This window comes from Chlorocebus sabaeus, chromosome 23, assembly GCF_047675955.1.
Source record: "Chlorocebus sabaeus isolate Y175 chromosome 23, mChlSab1.0.hap1, whole genome shotgun sequence".
Lineage (NCBI taxonomy): Eukaryota > Metazoa > Chordata > Mammalia > Primates > Cercopithecidae > Chlorocebus > Chlorocebus sabaeus.
The window spans coordinates 54,626,811-54,645,275 of record NC_132926.1 but is presented as its reverse complement, the minus strand read 5'-3'; the positions used below and the strand labels follow the sequence as shown (position 1 = coordinate 54,645,275).

Here is an 18,465-nt window from a genome sequence, read left to right as displayed (position 1 = left end):
AAGTACAGGGGTATGACCATAGCTCACTGCAGCCACGACCTCCCAGGATCATGCCATCTTCCCACCTCAGCCTCCCAAGTAGCTGGGACAACAGGCATACACCAGCAAACCCAGCTAATTTTCCAATTTTTTGTAAAGGCAGGGTCTCCCCATGTCTCTCATGCAGGTCCCTAATCTGGGGCTCAAGTGATCCTCCTGCCTCAGCCTCCTAAAGTGTTGGGAATTACAGGCATGGGCCACCATGCCTGACCCCCTACTCTGCTTTAAATGGAGCCTCTCTTTGTCCACAGTTCCTTGCCATGAGATTCCTCAGACAGAAGACCTGGTAAAGTTTTATTTATTTATTTATTTATTTATTTATTTATTTATTTATCTGGTTCGTTATTTCCAACCTCTGATCACAGATGTCCTTACCAGATGAAATCAAGTCCAGTGTATATTGCTTCTGGCATAGTAAGAATGATGTTTAAATTACTTGTGCTAGTGAGTTTATGCAGTGGCTTTAAAGATAAGACTGGGCTGTCACGTTGTTTAACTCCACTTCATATCATTCATTGATTTTTCTTTTTTTTGATACTTGGTGCAATATTAATTTTTCAGCAAATCTCATTGGTTCAACTCCAAAATATAACCCAATCCAACCTCTTCTCATTATCTGTACTGCTGCCACTCCAGTCCGTGCCACATTCTCTCTAAACTGGTGATCGCAATAGTCTCCTTGCTGGTCTTCCTGCTTCTTCCTCAGATGCCACCGAGTCAATTCTCTATGACCAGAGTGAGACCAGCGTGATCTTGTAAAAATGTACTTTAGAGCATGCTGCTCTCCTTCCCAAAACCAGCTGGAATTTCCCCTTGCAGTTAGAATAAACTCCAAAGCTCTGAGCACGATCCATCCAGTCATGCTTGATCTATTTCTTCCTGTTTCCCTGATGCCTTCTCATTCTTCTACCTTTCAGGACATCACAGTGCTCAGCCTCTGCCTTTCATTTATGGAGCACACTATTTTTATTTTTGCCTTTGCACTCGCTATTTCCTCTGCTCAGAATAATACTCTTCTCCCTGGTTCTTTATATGGCTGGCTTCTTTTTTTTTTTTTTTTTTGAGACGGAGTCTTACTGTGTTACTCAGGCTGGAGTGCAGCGGCACAATCTCGACTCACTGCAACCTCTGCCTCCTGGGTTCAAGTGATTCTCCTGTCTCAGCATCCTGAGTAGCTGGGATTACAGGCGCCTACCATCATGCCTGGCTAATTTTTCTATTTTTAGTAGAGATGGGATTTCACCATATTGACCAGGCTGGTCTCGAACTCCTGACCTCAAGAGATCTGCCCACCTCAGCATCTTTCCAAAGTGCTGAAATTAGGAGTGTGAGGTACCACGCCTGGCCACATGGCTGGCTTCTGTAGGTCAATTAGTCAGCCTAAGTGCCACCACCATAGAGACACTATCTCTGACCTCCATATGCAAAGACTAGGACCCTATTACTCTGTATCACATCTCCTTTTTAACGTTTTTAAATAGGCACTTTCTAAAAATACGTGATTTGTTTACTTTTTTTTTCCTTGTCTGTCTCCCCTCCAGGATGTAAGCCCCATGAAAACATGGATTTTGTCTGTTTTATCTCTGCTGTCTAGCTGTCACTGAATGTCTAGCACAGTCCTGGGCACGCAGTTATGCTTAACAAGTATTTGTGGATGGAAGGAATGATGGCATAAATGTGCCAGGAGCAGTGACAGATATAAAAATGAGATATGAGAGATGAGTAAGACACTGCCTCTTCTTTCGAGGGGCTCTTAGGTTGATAGAGAAGCTGAAGTATATAAACAAACAGATCGTCAAAGCATCTGGAGCATCCAGGGAGGAACGGACCAAACGTCTTCGACAGAGAGGGCATGACGCGAAGTCTTTCCTTCAGTCGCCTAAGGTTGCTCAGGCTCCTGTGGCTTCCGGACGCACCTTGGCTGTGTGCAGTGTAGACACATTCTTTTTTTTTGAGATGGAGTCTCGCACTGTCACCCGGGCTGGAGTGCAGTGGCGCGATCTTGGCTCACTGCAACCCCTGCCTCCTGGGTTCAAGCGATTCTCCTGCCTCAGCCTCCCAAGTAGCTGGGATTACAGGCGCCTGCCACCACGCCCAGCTAATTTTTTATGTTTTTAGTAGAGGCAGGGTTTCACCATGTTGGCCAGTCTGGTCTCGAACTCCTGACCTCATGATTCACCCACCTTGGCCTCCCAAAGTGCTGGGATTACAAGTGTGAGCTACCGTACCCGGCTGACACGTTCATTCTTAATGACTTGGCAGAAGATCCTCTGGCCATAGACTGGTAGCTGCAATGAAATTGTAGAAGCCAGGCAGGATGTACTGGGTGTGGTTTCTGTGAACTTTGAGGAAAATGTGGATCTGGGAGTTCCTCACCCTCAAGAGAGAATAGATTATAGTGTAAACATCAAGGTTATTACTGAGATGGAAGAGTGACTTCTGAAATGGTGGCCCCATGACTAAGCAAGGTGTTTGAAAATCAGCCCTTGTGTGAGTGGAGAATGTTTAACAATTTTGCTATCTAAACTTTCTCATATTACTTCTCAAGGTGGAAACTCTATGTGAGGACGTAGAACTTAGTTGTTAAATTTGTACCCAAATGGTGTGCAAATGCATACAAAGTGCAAATGAACAGTAAGAGATTAGGCAAAGAAATGTAGACTACAAATTATTTCTAATCACATAGCGATGAGTCATATTTCATTAATCTTTTTAGACTCCTCTTTAATCAAATAAACAGCAGGAAATAACAGCCCAGTTTAAAAGAATGTTTGTACAGGGAGTAGAAATATTAGATCATAAATCTTTATAATTTCTTTCATATAAACATATACATGAAACATATACAAACCATTTTCTGACTGTACCTATGTGCTTGCTGGCTGCTGTGCTCAGAGTGAAGTGATGATATGTACAGGATGGTGCTGTACATACCTTGTTTGTTTGTTTCCCTCTCCTATTGTCTTGGACTCTGCCCAATCCTAATAGAGCCACGTGTATCTTGTCTCAGGGGGTTATACTGTCCATTGTCCATTGGCTGAAACTAGGTGTTCTGGTTTATTTTATTTATTTGTTTATTTATTTTTTTGAGACAAGAGTCTCGTTCTGTCACTCAGGCTGGAGTGCAGTGGCGTGATCTTGACAGACTGCAACTTCTACGTCCTGGGTTCAAGCGATTCTCCTGCCTCAGCCTCCTGAGTAGCTGGGACTACAGGAGCCCACCACCGTGCTTGGCTGATTTTTGTAGTTTTAGTAGACAAGGGGTTTCACCATGTGGACCAGGCTGGTCTCAAACTCCTGACCTCAAATGATCCACCCACCTCGGTCTCCCAACGTGCTGAGATTACAGGCATGAGCCACCGTGCCCAGCCTGTTCTGGTTTATTTTTATAATTCAGCTTCTTTCTTGGCTATATCTGATATCTATTGTTTGTGACCGTGTTAAAGAACTTTTTAAAACACTTGAAAATTTCCTAAGGTCAGAATTTCCCCCCAAAAGCTAATCACTCTTTGTCCTTCTTTGATCAAAGTCTTTTTAAAATTCATACACAACCTAGTTAATTTTAATGAGTTTGAACATTTGTGCCTATAGCCTGAAGAAAATTAAGTGTTCTTGAGATGGATAAAACTCATAAAGGGCAGAAGTAAAAAGACAATAGTATTTTTCCTAGTTATATAGACTATTCCAGTAGGACAAATAGTAGAGGTTATAAGAACATAGCTCTTGGTCCATAAATAAACGGTGTCATCTTAAAATTCAGTGAAAACCAAATAGTTTTACTACTCACTATTTTTGCATAAAACTAGTGGAGGTAGGTAGCTTGTAAAGAAAGTCTAAATTTTAATGGAATTGATTTCAACTTGACGTTAGTATATAATTGGAAATTTTTGTTCATACATTAAAGAAAAGCAGCCACTTAAAAAAAGAAACTTATGTGGTAAAATCAGTATTATATAAGCAGATTTATCCATGCTTTAAATTAGTTTTTAGAATATTTAGACCAGATCAGAGTTTAAAACACTTTTAAGACAGAAGATACTATAAGCAAAGTTAAAGGAGAAGTGAGAGATTAGGAAAATATTTTTGCAACATAATTAGACAGACAAATGATTATTATATAAAATATGTAAAAAGCCCCCACAAATCAATAAGTAAAAGAACCTCTGAACTTTAAAATAGGCAAAGGGTAGGATAAGGTAATTCAGAGGTGAGAAAGCTGATTGACCAATAAACATGACAATATGCTAATCCTTGTAATAATAGGAAAGTACATAATAAAGAAACAAGATGTCATTTCTCACCATCAGATTGGCAATGGTTAAGAAGTCTGGCAATGGTTCAAAAGTTAAGCTTTGCCAAGGATGTGAAAGGAAGCTTCCACATACCGCTTCCATGAAGGTAAATTGGTAGAGTAACTTTAGAGATCAATTTGACTATGTCTAGAGTAGAATTTTAATGTGTGGACCATGTAATCCAGCAATTTTATTTCTACTTCTTTATAATTTGTTTATGTATTTTGGGGAAACATGTATTAGGAGATATATTATTTGCATCTTTTTAACAGAGAAATTTTGGAAACAACTAAAAATGTCTGTGTATGTGGGAAAAGGTAAATTTTTTGGAGGCTGTTAATATGGTGAAATGTTACATAACAGTTTATAGTATAATAATGAACTCCATTACTATAAACTTGTATATAGCATTTCATTATATTAGCAGATGTATCATTATTAATCAGCTTATAGTCCTAGCTATCGAGGAGGCTGAGGTGGGGGTATTGCTTGAGCCCAGAAGTTCAAGGCTACAGTGAGCTAGGCTCACGCCACTGCACTCCAGCCTCAGAGACAGAGTGAGATCCTGTCTCAAAAATAAATAAATAAGAATAAAAAGTAAATCTCAATATCATAATATTGGGTGATAACAAAAGATTCACCACAACATAAACATTTTATATAAAACTAATAAATATATAAAATAATTCTATATCTTATTTCTAAATACATCCCCCCCACACACACAGACTGGAAGGACATATATTAAAACTATCACAGTGTTTACCTTTGGGGTAAAGGGTAGGGAAAGAGCTGAGAACCAGGCACAAAGGAGTCAAATAGGACTTTATCTGCCGTGTTTTATTTCTTGAATTCAATGATGAAACAAACGTTATACAATGTTCATAAACAGTTAAGTCTCTGCTGTGGGTACATGAGCCTTTGTTATAGCATTATTTGTAGTCTCTCGTAGTCCCATCATTTAAATTTTTTTTCTCAAGAAAACTATATTAAATCTTTCAGACCATCCAATTAGCATTGAGGATTCTAGTTTTCTTACTCTGAGATTTTAGGGAAGTCATTGAAAGCCTCTATCCTTTATCCTCACATGTCCAGAAGGAAGATAATAAACATTTTCACAACGGTGGTCCTGAATGTTTATCCTTTAATATTCACCTCAAATCCTACTTCTTCTTCTGGGAAACCTTCTCTCCCCCTCCTTTCTCTCCTCTGCCCAAAGGTGCATGGACATAAGTCCTCTGTGTTCCTCAGCAATGTGTGCAATCCTGTGTCTTGTAACACCTAGCACATTCTTTTGTGATAAATCTCACTGTGGGCCAGTCTCTTGTAATAGATAAATAAATCTTAGCTATGGTACGTGTCTTGGTAAGGAGCAAGTAGTAAGTGCTCAATAAATAGAACTTCATAGCCAAAGAAGATGCTTAACAAAATTTTAACGAAAGAATAAATGATCAAAAGAATAAAACTATGACAAGACTTTTAACAGCAAGATATCTTATAAGGGCTCCTGAGGTTGTTATTATTCTTTTGATGTCAGTGAATGAATGTAATCCTCCCAAATTATGTAATTTTAGCTGACAAGTTATATCCTTGAGATTTTTCTGCACCGTGAATAGCATCATCAATATGTTGTCATAGAGATACATCAACATTTACACTTCAGCACAATAGAGAATAAATGTTTCACACCTCTTTTTCTGGTTAATAATTTGAGATAAGCTTACATTGAAGTTATAAAATGACAGTTCATGCTTTGAAAATTCATTTAACAAACATTTTAAAAGAAGAATAAAGGTTCTCTCTCAATCACTGAATAAAATTAATATAAACAGCACTGGGTGGTTGTCCACAGTGATCGTTGGCACTCTGTCAGCTCTCCAGAGGGGTTTTTGACATGTGAAGGACATGGGGTTTTAATGCTTTCAGAGTATCTGGAAAATACATTTTTATTGTTCTTCTTCATGGATGGAAAAGCTTTATAAAGTTGTTTTATTTTTAAAGTGCTTGATGTTTTGAATGAGGATCTTTTCTTCTGCCATTAACAAAGGGAATGACACACCACAGCCTTGTTAGCCTGAAGCACAAGGAATGAAATCACAGGGAGATAAAAGACCCTGAGGGAACTGAGGCTTAAGAAGAAAGGGTGTATGTTTCAGGAAGAACCATGTTTTTCTATCCTTTGAGACAGTGGAAAATTATTTTTGTCTCCTCTAAAAGGCACTCTGTAGAGAGATTTTCTTGAAAGTGACTTATTTGTACTTTATGTTTTAGACTATAAAGTATTAAATTTTCTTCTCTATTAATTTATCTCATAGTCATGGATTTTCCTATATTTAAAGTCCATGGGGAACATTATAGCCAAACTTCATGTAAATATATATTGTCAAGTCAGTATACCGATTTTGATGCATCCTAATAAATACTTGATATTTATAATTTTTTTTGTTTTTGAAACAGAGTCTCACTGTTGCCTAGGCTGGAGTGCAGTGGTGTGATCTTGGCTTAAGTGATTCTCCTGCCTCAGCCTCCTGAGTACTGGGATTACAGGCGTGCACCACCATGCATGGCTAATTTTCGTATTTTTAGTAGTGACGGGGTTTCACTATGTTGGCAAGGTTGGTCTCCAACTCCTGACCTGAGGTGTTCCGCCTGACTCAACCTCCCAAAGTGCTGGAATTACAGGTGTGAGCCACTGTGCCGGACCGACATTTATAATATTGAAGGCACATGTAGTGTTCGTTATTACAAACAGTAACACCAGTGGGGTTAGTTATGTATTATAAGCGGACATCTCTTTCCCTATCATAAGCTTGAGTTCTAAGATTTGATATGTTATCCCACTGTAAGTATCTGGTAGAGATGTATCTTAAAGTTCTTGACCCCTATGCAATTCAACAATTAGATCCTAAGGCTATTAAACCAAGACTTTAAAACAACAACAACAACAACAACCTGGCTGTGTGTGGTGGCTCATGACTATAATCCCTGCACTTTGGGAGGCCCAGGCAGGAGCACTGCTTGAGGCCAGGAATTCAAGACCAGCCTGGGCATCATAGTGAGACCTTGTCTCTACAAAATATTTTTTAAAAATTAGCTGGGCATGGTAGCATGTGCTTGTATTTCCAGCTACTCTAGAGGCTGAGGTGGGAGGATCAATCAAGCCCAGGAGTGAGAGGTTACAGTGAGCTATGTTTGTGACACTGCACTCCAGTCTAGGTAGCACAGCGAGACCATCTCTAAAAACAAACAAAACAAACAATAAAAAACACCTGACCTGCTCAGTTCATCTAGGGTTTATACCTAGTACAGGTACACAGAACTCGGCATTTCTGTTGCTATCTGTCATTTAGAATCAGTTCCTTTAAAAAGTGTCTTACAGTTCAAACTGCATTTCAAGGTTGCTTCTGTTGTCTTAGTTGGTGAACCATGGGCGTAGATAAACTGAAGAAAAATCAAGGCAGTGAGATTCTGTGGCACCTGTCAATTTGGCAATATTCTCCAGATTTTATTTATGACATCTTTTTATGCTAAAGTGGGGATTACTAAGAAAGTCATGTTTTTGTTTATTTCTCCTTTTATGTTTCTGAACCCTATATACAAGCCTACACTTCTTGACATACAGTCACCAGCAAGTAGGAAATGTCTGAACCCCAGTTTTTAATTGGCAATGAGGACTAAATGTAAAGTAGTTCTGGGTTTCCTTGCAGGCCTGAACTCACTCCAGTTGTCTTTGTAAAAAAGAATGAAAGGTTTGAGGCTTCTTTTTTTCTTTATAGAGTTACTGGGCAATTTCGTTTCTGAAATTTCACATTGTGAGAACTAAGTTGTCCTTTCCGGCATGGATGACTCACGCAAGACAAACAAATAATACAAACAAAGGTCAGACACGTTAGTGCAGTTCCATACATAGCTGGAGGATGTTTTTCTAGGGCATTCTTTTTGCTGGGCTGGGACGTCCCAATGTGCAAATCATGGAATAAAATTTCTGCTGTTACTAGATCTGTGCAGTGTCACATATAACAAAAAGTACTTTTTGTGTAATTAGTGTGTTCCACCATCTTCATTTTACAAAAAAATAAAAGTTGGGGACTACCCCAACGTTTTGTAGCAGTGAATTGGCCGTGGGACAGCTAGGGCCCAGGTCTAGCCAATGTAAAGATGCTACAGTCCCTCCTTGAGCCAGCTAGTGATTGAGGAATTTTGTAACAAGGTGAACATGATGGTAAACATCACTTCTTTCTTAAAGGGCAAAGTGAGTTCATCTATTTTTATCAATTGCTTGGTTGGTTGCTGATGGAGTCCTTTAGATGAGACAAGTATTAATGTATCCTTATTCCTTCCTCCAGAGCACCTCTCCATTTAACATTTCTGTTTATCTCTAATGATGCCCTTTCTTGTCCTATATGAAAAAAGGAGATTTACTAGATTCTTTCCATGTGTTCAAAGATTTTTTCTAATGCCTTGTTTTTTGTCAATACATGTGTGATTGTGGGCATGATAGGATATTCCTTATCAAAACTATTCTGATGAAACTGCTGCTACACCTTGAAGCCTGGGAACTGTCATTTTAAGCAAACAACTATTATTTCTCAGATAAACAGTTGTGAGACATTTGTTCTAGAATGTTCCCCTTTGAAAACCAGGCAGAAGCAGTTAATCTGCGCTGATTCCGGTTTTGTATGTAATTGATGACCATCACTTCTTTGGGGTGGTCAGTGTGGTATAAGGGATGATTGCAGCTTTGGAGACATTGCATTGATGGACTTGGGTTGAACCCTTGCTTTTGCCACTCGAACGCCAAGTGGCTTTGAACAAATGGCCATCTGAGTTCATTTTGCAAATGGAAATATTGGAATAATTATACCTAACTCATTGAGTTATTGTGAGTTTTAAATTAAATAGCTACATAATGTCTCTCATAATGTAATAATGCCTGGCACATGTTAGAAACTCAATATATCTTATAAAGCCTCCCCTTCCACTCTCTATTTCATGTCCTTTGCATGGAAAATTGGGCCGAGGGTTTGAGGCAGGTTAGGAGAGAAGAATCTACCTAGAATTTTGATGATGATTTTATGGGTTTCTCTGCTTGTGAAAGTTATGGCGCTCTACATTCACAATCATTCTCATTTATTCACCAGATATTTTCTGAGTGCCAGCCATGTGCCAGGTACTACATGGGTCTGGTTTTCAGAGCTATATACTCTGAAAGCTAATGACATTGATACTATGTTCACAGCAAGCTTTCTAGCTTTTTTATTTGTATAGAATTATCATAATTATTATTTTGAGATAGGATCTCACTCTGTCACCCAGGCTGGATTGCAGTGGCACCATCTCAGTTCACTGCAGCCTCGACTTCCTGGACTCAAGCAATCCTTCCTCCTCAGCCTCCTGAGTAGCTGGGACTACAGGTGCATGCCACCACATCCAGCTAATTTTTGTATCTTTTGTAGAGACAGGTTTTCGCCATGTTACACAGGCTGGTCTCGAACTCTTGAGCTCAAGCAATCCGCCCACCTCAGCCTCCCAAAGTGCTGGAATTACAAGTGTAAGCCACCATGCCCAGCCTACATAGAATTATTATCAACTTCTAGAAGCTCTTCAAATCTGGCTATCTCTTTAATTTTATTTTCTCTTTAAGAAATGTCTTATGTTCTCACTACTGAGGTAATTTCTTTCTCAGTGTCCCTAAATACTGAGTAATTGGCTGATCCCAAAGCCTTACTCAGTGAATCATTAATCATTTGTTGCTCTGCCTTAGAAAGAGTGCTGGTTTCATATTAGATGAGAAATATAATGGTGGAATATTATACTTAACTGAAACATAATTTCAGTACTTCAGGAGCAGAATGGCCTCATGTAAAGCCCTTGACTTTTTGTGTGAAGAAAGCCTTGGGTTTGAGTACTGATGCCCCCACTGATTAGTTTTGGGACATTTTACCTAAATGTTCTAATCCTAAATATCCTCTATGTGCTTGTCATAATTGTCATGAGGAGTAGAAATAGGTGTAATCCAGTCAGAATCATTACTATTAAAAAGTCAAAAAACAACAGATGCTGGCGAGGTTGTGGAGAAAAGGGAATACCCTGTTGGTTGGAGTGTAAATTAGTTCAATTATTGTGGAAGACAGTGTGGTGATTCTTCAAAGAGCTGAAAGCAGAACTACCATTCGATCCAGCAATCCCATTATTGGGCATATATCCAGAGGAGTATAAATTGTTCTAACATAAAGATACATGCACGTCAATGTTCACTGCAGCCCTGTTCACAATAGCAAAGACATGGAATCAACCTAAATGGCCATCAGTGGCAGATTGGATAAAGAAAAGGTGCTACAAATACACCATGGAATACTGTGCAGCCATATAAAAGAATGAGATCATGTTCTTTGCAGGAACATGAATGGAGCTGGAGGCCATTTTCCTTAGCAAACTAATGCGGGAACAGAAAACCAAATACTACATGTTCTCAATTATAAGTGAGAGCTAAATATTGAGAACACATGGACACATAAAGAAGAACAATGGACACTGGGGCCTATTGGCAGGTGGAAGGTGGGAGGAGGGAGAGGATCAGAAAAAAATAACTATTAGATGCTAGGCTTAGTACTTGGGTGATGAAATAATCTGTATGACAAACCCCCATGACACGAGTTTACCTGCATAGCAAACCTGCACATGTACTTCCTTTTTAAAAAGAAAGAGATAGGTAAAGCATAAAGCATGGAACCTGGCATGATGTACATGCTCAGCAGATTTCACCCCTTGCTACCTGTGTAACTTTGAGCAAGTCACCTGGATCTCAATTTCTTTATCTACATAATAGGGACAACAATAGCACCTATTTCATATGGTCACTATGAGAGTTAATCTATCATGAGTGCTTGGAACAGTGTCTGTGGGTATGCTAAGTTATTATTAATGAGTTAGCTATTTATCTTTTATGAATGGTTATTGTCTTTATGTGTATCTGTACACACACACTCACACACACATATACATGCTTATTTCTTTGGGAAAAACTCTCAAAAGAAGAATTTATGCTAACGGGGCTTTATTAGACTTTGCCAGACTACTTTCTAATAAGGATGTGGTAATTTACTCTCCTGTAGTACTATATAAGAGTGCTGGTTTCCAGCTGGCTGCAGCAGCTCCTTCCTGTAATCCCAGCACTTTGGGATGCCAAAGTGCCCAGATAGCTTGAGCTCAAGAGTTCAAGACCAGCCTGGGCAACATAATGAAACCTCATCTCTACCAAAAATACAAAAAAGTAGCCGATCGTGGTGGTGGGCATCTGGTGAGAGGATCACTTGAGCCCAGGGAAGGTTAAGGCTGCAGTGATCCAAGATTGCACCACTGTGCTCCAGCCTGGGTGATAGAGTGAGACCCTGTCTTAAAAAAAAAAATGCGGATTTGCACTCACGGGGGAGGTTACCGTTATCACTGTAAGCATCAGTCTCAACATCATTATTATTATGACTCAGGGTGCACAGATTTTCACCTCTGAAATCAGAATGCATCTAATCATCATTGTCAAACAGATGACTGTCATACATGACTGTGCAAAACCTATTGACTCTGCTGAAATGAAGAAAGGGTGTCATTGCATCGTGACATCTATGAAATTCAGTTTCATTTGGAAATTACAGAACTAGGCCAGCAAATATAAAGATTACGAACTAGTTGCTGGGCACAGTGGCTCACACCTGTAATCCTAGAACTTTGGGAGGCCAAGGATGGAGGATCTCTTGAGGCCTTGAGTTCAAGATCAGCCTGGGAAACATAGTGAGACCCCATCTCTACAAAAAGTAAAATAAAGAAAAATTATCATCTGAGTGCAAAGTGAATGACATGGAAAGTAGATAATACTATTTACAGAGAGTATCTTGGATCTGTTCTCAAAAGTGTGCCTAAGGACAGAGTTTCCTGAGCTGCATTTGGAAGGCTGGAGAGTACTGAGGGAGCAAGAGGACAGGTCTACTATCTCTCCATAGTTATTCCTACTTCTTTTTGTTGTGTACAGAGCTGTGAAAATGTTAATGGCCATAGTACAATAGCAGAGAGAATCAAGTTAGTGTTCATAGTCTTTTGGCTGTTGCATGTATCATTCCCTGCAGCCCCTGCACCCCTCACACCCAGACTTCCTACCTAACACCCTATACCTAAATGTGGCACACCCTGCGTTTTGGTCTCAGTTTAGGCAACAGTTTAGCTGGGAAGCCTTTTCTGATACACCAACACTGGTTGCTTAAGTATCACCTCCTTATGTTTTCCATTGTACCTCATCCATCCCCTGACCTTATTACTTATTATTCAGTATTGTATTACCTCAGACTTGATGTCTCTGTCATTAAATGGTAAGCTGCTAGAAGCCTGTGCTCTTTATTTTCCTTTGAATTCCAGTCTAGCACCATGTCTGACGCATGGCAGGTACTTAAAAACTATCATTTGAATGAACTTCAGTACCCAGCCCATGAATGTAACCTGGGGTTACTGGGGTATTGAAAGTTATAGCCATAAGGGTTCCAATGTGAGTCTATTGTTTTGAGAAGATCCAGTTCTCTACTAGTTTTTACTTAAGGATTGGAGCTTCAATTATATATAATCCAAGTAGTACTAAACCAGCAGTTTAAACTTCCAACTTATTATGAGAGCTTATTAGAGCAAGCTGTCTGTGCCTGTCTGAGACTCTCATTAAGCCATTCCATGAAATATCTGCATGAATCTGGGCATCTTGCATCTGAGAGCCCATTTCCGGCGGTTAGTATGGTAAGAACTGAAACCAGAGGCTGAAAATGAGTCGACACTTGCTCGTAGCATTTAGGTCACTTTCAGTTTAATCTGAAATAAAATTTTGTTCCTTTACCTCTTTTTTAAAAATAGAATACTCAAGTTATTTTCATGTTAACTATGTATTTTATAAGTTGTTAGTGGGAATAGCCAACCAGTCACTTTCTCTTGTGGAGCGAAAGAAACTCTTGCCCTGTGAGATTAGAGTGAAGTGTTAAGGAAAAGATGTCAGATGGTTTGAGTTCAGACTCTCTCCGAGCTGTCTCTCCAAACATGGTACTTCAATTCAGAATAACTGGTCAAATTCTGCACTAAACATAAGGAATGAATTCTGCCTCCAGTCTAGACAAAGTCAGTTTACCCTTGTAGTTATCAGGGATGAAAGCTGCCTTATGTGCTGTAGCCTGTGTAACTCACTGGGATACATTTAAAAATGGATACGTTGAAATGGTTAAATATGACAAATGAAGAAAGGAAAGGAAGTCACAGTAATGTCTGAATTCAACCCAGGTTTCTGTGTCCTACTTGTTCTAATGCCTATTTGTCTGTAAAGATCTGTATGTGAATTTTTTTCCTGAATAGACCATGTTAATGAACAGTATTCATATTGTGAGGTCCATGTATTAGTGACAGTTTAGGAAAATACAGCCCAAAGTGGGGAAGTTATCACTTGAAAACATGTCACTGTGCTTGGATATAGCCAGGAAATTAACCATGTCAACATGATAATATTTCTTGAAAAGCCTGAAACCCATTTTTCTGTGCTGATAGTTATCAATTTCTGCTATAAACTCATTTCTATCATGATAAGATATCTTCAAAGTTTTTTGTTGTTGTCACGCCTGTAATCCCAGCACTTTGGGAGGCCGAGGCGGGCGGATCACGAGGTCAGGAGATCGAGACCATCCTGGCTAACACGGTGAAACCCCGTCTCTACTGAAAATACAAAAAAAAAAAAAAATTAGCCGGGCGAGATGGCGGACGCCTGTAGTTCCAGCTACTTGGGAGGCTGAGGCAGGAGAATGGCGAGAACCCGGGAGGCGGAGCTTGCAGGGAGCCAAGATCGCGCCACTGCACTCCAGCCTGGGCGACAGAGCAAGACTCCGTCTCAAAAAAAAAAAAAAAAAAAAAAAAAAAAAGAAAACAGAGCTGGTGTCTGCCTGACTGTTCCACTGGGAGATAAGTTGTTGAATGAGGTGTAGAACATGGTTGTGAAGAAAAGGAGAAATCAGTCCTGTCCCCTCAGTTCCTGTACTTCTCCCTACCACTCTCTTGTTTTATAAAACATGTTCTGTAAAGCATGTGTGCTTGGGGCCACCAAGACCACAGTGTCACATGGGGGAAAACTCTGTAATAACCCACCATGATTTTTTAAAGTGCTTTTGACATGATCTTGCTTTTTGTATCAAGGTAATTTTATTAGGTAAAATTTCTTTTTTGTCAGTCAGCTAATTCTCCACTGAACATAAGGAGTTGACAGATATTTAATTCAGTATCTGAAGTTCCTAGAAGTTAAGAGGGACAGGAAAATTCGGAGAGCATTCAGTAAAAGGATAAATGAAACCAAATAAACTTTTTGAAACTAAGTAAAAGTATTAGAGTTGTAGTATTTAGAGAAGAGCAGGCCAAGCTGCCTTCTCGTTTGTGAATAAGGTCATTTTTAATAGAGAGGACAGTGGTGAACTGGTTTACTATACTGTGAAAAAGTCAGGAGAAGAAAAGGCTTCAATGATAAGATAACGAATTTGGCTCATGTGGAATGATTTTTCTTACTCTTGAGGGTTGATGAATCAACTAACAAGTTACAAAGGCATGTGTAATTTATTTTGGAGGCTCTTAGCAAAACAGGACGGAGTCTTCTCTACCTGGGGTAGCTGAGAGGATCAAAAGGAACATACCATGCAATTTTCTTAAAGATTTTTTTTTTTTCTTTTAAGATCCTAGATTAAAAGAATTACAATGGAAAAAAAGACTCATTGTCCATATCCATAGGCAATAAAAGAAACAACTCATATGAATAACAATTAGGCTTCAGTCTCATTTTGGAACTACCACCTAATCTTATTTTGTGAAAGAAGATTGTGAGTTCTTAGGTAATTGCTTTATTGATCTGCTTTAGGTTCCATAATTCTCTCTCATTGTTTTTAATTGTATTAAAGTGTATTTATTAAAGTACTAATGAGACCAAAGTCATACTGATTAAAAACAGAATTATTCATTTAAACCTTTTGATATTATGAAATCAAAGGTAGATTCTAATATTGGAAGACAGATTCAGTACTTCTGATGGGTTGTTTGCTGTGTACCTAGAGTTTTTTTCTTTTGAACAATTTATTCCAGGTCTGTTGAAGTTACAAAATTTTTACGAAATGAAACTGGTTTTTTTAAATCATAAAAGCAGTTTATTCTAAGAGCTCTAGGCAGGGTGCTTCTTCTTCAAGTGATTTTTATAGCATCTAATAAATATGCTGCTGGCTCAGCAATACATATTAAGAGTACACACTTTGTTTATCATCACCGTCTCTAATTTTTTAGAATGTTTGGAATTGAAGTTTTTTTCCTTCCCTGCTCCCCTTTTCTACTCACTGACTTTTACATTGAAGCCTCTCTTTCTTTTCTTTGGAACTACACTTTAAATGTATCTCTCAAATGCTATTTTCTTCCTTTGTCTTTTACCCGGTTTTGTTTCTCTATTATCTTTTTATTTAATGTGCATTCTTCAGCTTCAGGCATGTCTTATTTTTTTAAATATGTCAATGTATTTAAGCATATTTGTCTGTTTTTTTCTGCCCATTATTATTATTATTATTATTTTTGGTTGGTAATTCTGATTACCTTCCAATCATAGATGTTTTGACTGATATCTTAAAAGCAAATCAGTAGTTTCCTTCTTAGAGGACTTGGGACTCTGGCCCAGACCTGTAGCAGGGTCAGTCCACTCCCCAGTACCTCTGCCTCTGGGTCCCCTCTCCCTTTTCATGGTCACTGCCTGTGATGGTGATCTGGACTGTTGCCATTTTTCCTGCTCCATCTCTCTGCCTCTCATCGTCAACTCCTTCCACACACCTAGGAGGAGGCAAATCTGTGCTCTCCCTTCTTGCTTAAAATCTTTCACTACCAATCCCTTGTTCACAGGATGCAATCCAAACTCCTTCATATGCAAAAAAAAGTCCCTGCATAAGCTGATCATTCCCATCTGCCTAGCCAGCCTGCTCTCCTTGCAGAACCCCTGAGCTCTTCCCCTAGCCCATTTCTCCAGCCACATCAGACCCCATACTCTGGATTCAGAACACAGTCTGAGTAAACGCATGGGGACTTTTTATTTTTTTATTTGACATGATTGCAATGAAGTTAAGCAATGGAGTGATAGGAGGTGGCCCAGTTGGTGCTGAGCACCAGTTTGTGAAGCATTGCCATGGGTTGGGGCCAGGACCCTGATGTCCAGCTAATGAATGGCGATGAGAGGGCACCAAGCCATTCTCCCCAAGAGGAGAAGAAATCTGGTTCTCCCTTACCCACACCCATGCTCTGATATCCATTGTTTCTCTCCCCAACTTCAGCCTGTGATGGTGATCACTGGGGTCCCCACTGCACCAGCCGGTGCCAGTGCAAAAATGGGGCTCTGTGCAACCCCATCACCGGGGCTTGCCACTGTGCTGCGGGCTTCCGGGGCTGGCGCTGTGAGGACCGCTGTGAGCAGGGCACTTACGGTAACGACTGTCATCAGAGATGCCAGTGCCAGAATGGAGCCACCTGCGACCACGTCACGGGGGAATGCCGCTGCCCACCAGGATACACTGGAGCCTTGTAAGTCACATGCTGCCCAGCAGCAGAGCGGAGCCCACCCACCCTCGCCATTCATGCTGCTGCTGCCATCATATTTCTTGTGCTTCAGTTTGCATTGCTGCCTGAAGAGTTACTGATGGGTCTAGGCTGCAGGCACAGATGCAGAGGTCAGCAGTGATGGCCACTAGGTGCTGCTGCTGCTGGCTCTTGGACATCAGAGCCCAGCCTGAATCTAAGGGCCAGCTTCCATGCTTTCCTTTTAGCAAGGCAAAGAGAAAGAGGGTCAGTCAGGATGTTGTGTTGAATGGCACTATTTGGGGGTTGTTGGGGGCATATTTGGGGTTCTGTTTGGATCTCCCGAGATTACGTTCATTTATACTGCTGGGTGTTAATGGTCCATGTCTTTTTGCTCCTTGTGGCAATTAAATAGCTGGGGAAAGCTGGGTGGGTTCAGTGCATTAGAAGAGAAAAGGAGGAAGGTGTTAAAAATAGTCCATAATAAAAGATTAACTCTTAGGGATACATACGTTATTTAATGCCCATGTATACATATTGCTTTGTGAATGTAAAGATGTATGTATTACATCTATGTAGATTATGTGCACACACAGTTTAATTCTTTCTGAGGAACATTCAAGCAACTACTTAACCTCCACTGTCTTTATTTTGTGGGAAGGGCATGCTTCAGTTCACTTCTATTCACCAACAGAATTAAGAGGCAGAAGTTGCTAAAAAAAAAGTAAGAGATAGAAAAAGCTATTCTCTTACCGAGAAAATTACATTTATAAATCACAGAACTAAAACTTGAAAAAACAAAATATGGCTGATTAGGTAAATACTTCCTACCAACAGTGTTAAATGTCTGTAGAGTGGAGCTAAAGAAAAAAATTGCATTACCCTAGAAAGCCCTGATTTTCAGAATTGAAGATTATCTCAAACTGTTTAATTGTTAATATTGCTTTTATGGGTTTTCATCAAGGCCACAATTGAACTGGGCTCTGGGAAACTTGGAGTGAATTCCCAGGAGACCAGGAAAGACAAAGGCTTAGAGAAGAAGGGCCGTGCGACACGTGGGTGGGTGAGAGAAGGGAAACTTGTCAGTCAGGAGGAGAGAACGCCAAAAATGGATGATGAGAAGGAGTTCATGTCTTTTGTAGGGACATGCATGAAACTGGAAGCCATCATTCTCAGCAAACTAACACAGGAACAGAAAACTAAACACTGCATGTTCTCACTCATAAATGGGAGTTGAACAATGAGAACACATGGACACAGGGAGGGGAACATCACACACCGGAGTCTGTCTGGGGGTGGGGGAAAAGGGGAGGGAGAGCATTAGCACAAATACCTAATGCATGCGGGGCTTAAAACCTAGATGACAGGTTGATAGATGCAGCAAACCGCCATGGCACGTGTACACCTGCATAACAAACCTGTACATTCTGCACATGTATCCTGGAACTTAAAGGACAATTTTAAAAATGAAAAAAATGAATGATGAATATGTGCACAAAGGGTGTGATGTGCAACATCTCAATTTTCTTTGGGAATAGAA

General features: G+C 39.8%; 1 protein-coding gene across 3 annotated transcripts in view; it reads left to right on the top strand.

The window, feature by feature from the left end:
* MEGF10 (multiple EGF like domains 10) overlaps positions 1-18,465 on the top strand; it is a 380,133-nt gene that overhangs the window by 294,126 nt on the left and 67,542 nt on the right. For all 3 annotated transcript variants that reach the window (XM_008014293.3, XM_008014292.3, XM_073010716.1), the window contains one exon: positions 16,685-16,931. In XM_008014293.3, the coding sequence (XP_008012484.1) occupies positions 16,685-16,931 (247 nt within the window). The remainder of the gene's footprint in view (positions 1-16,684; positions 16,932-18,465) is intronic.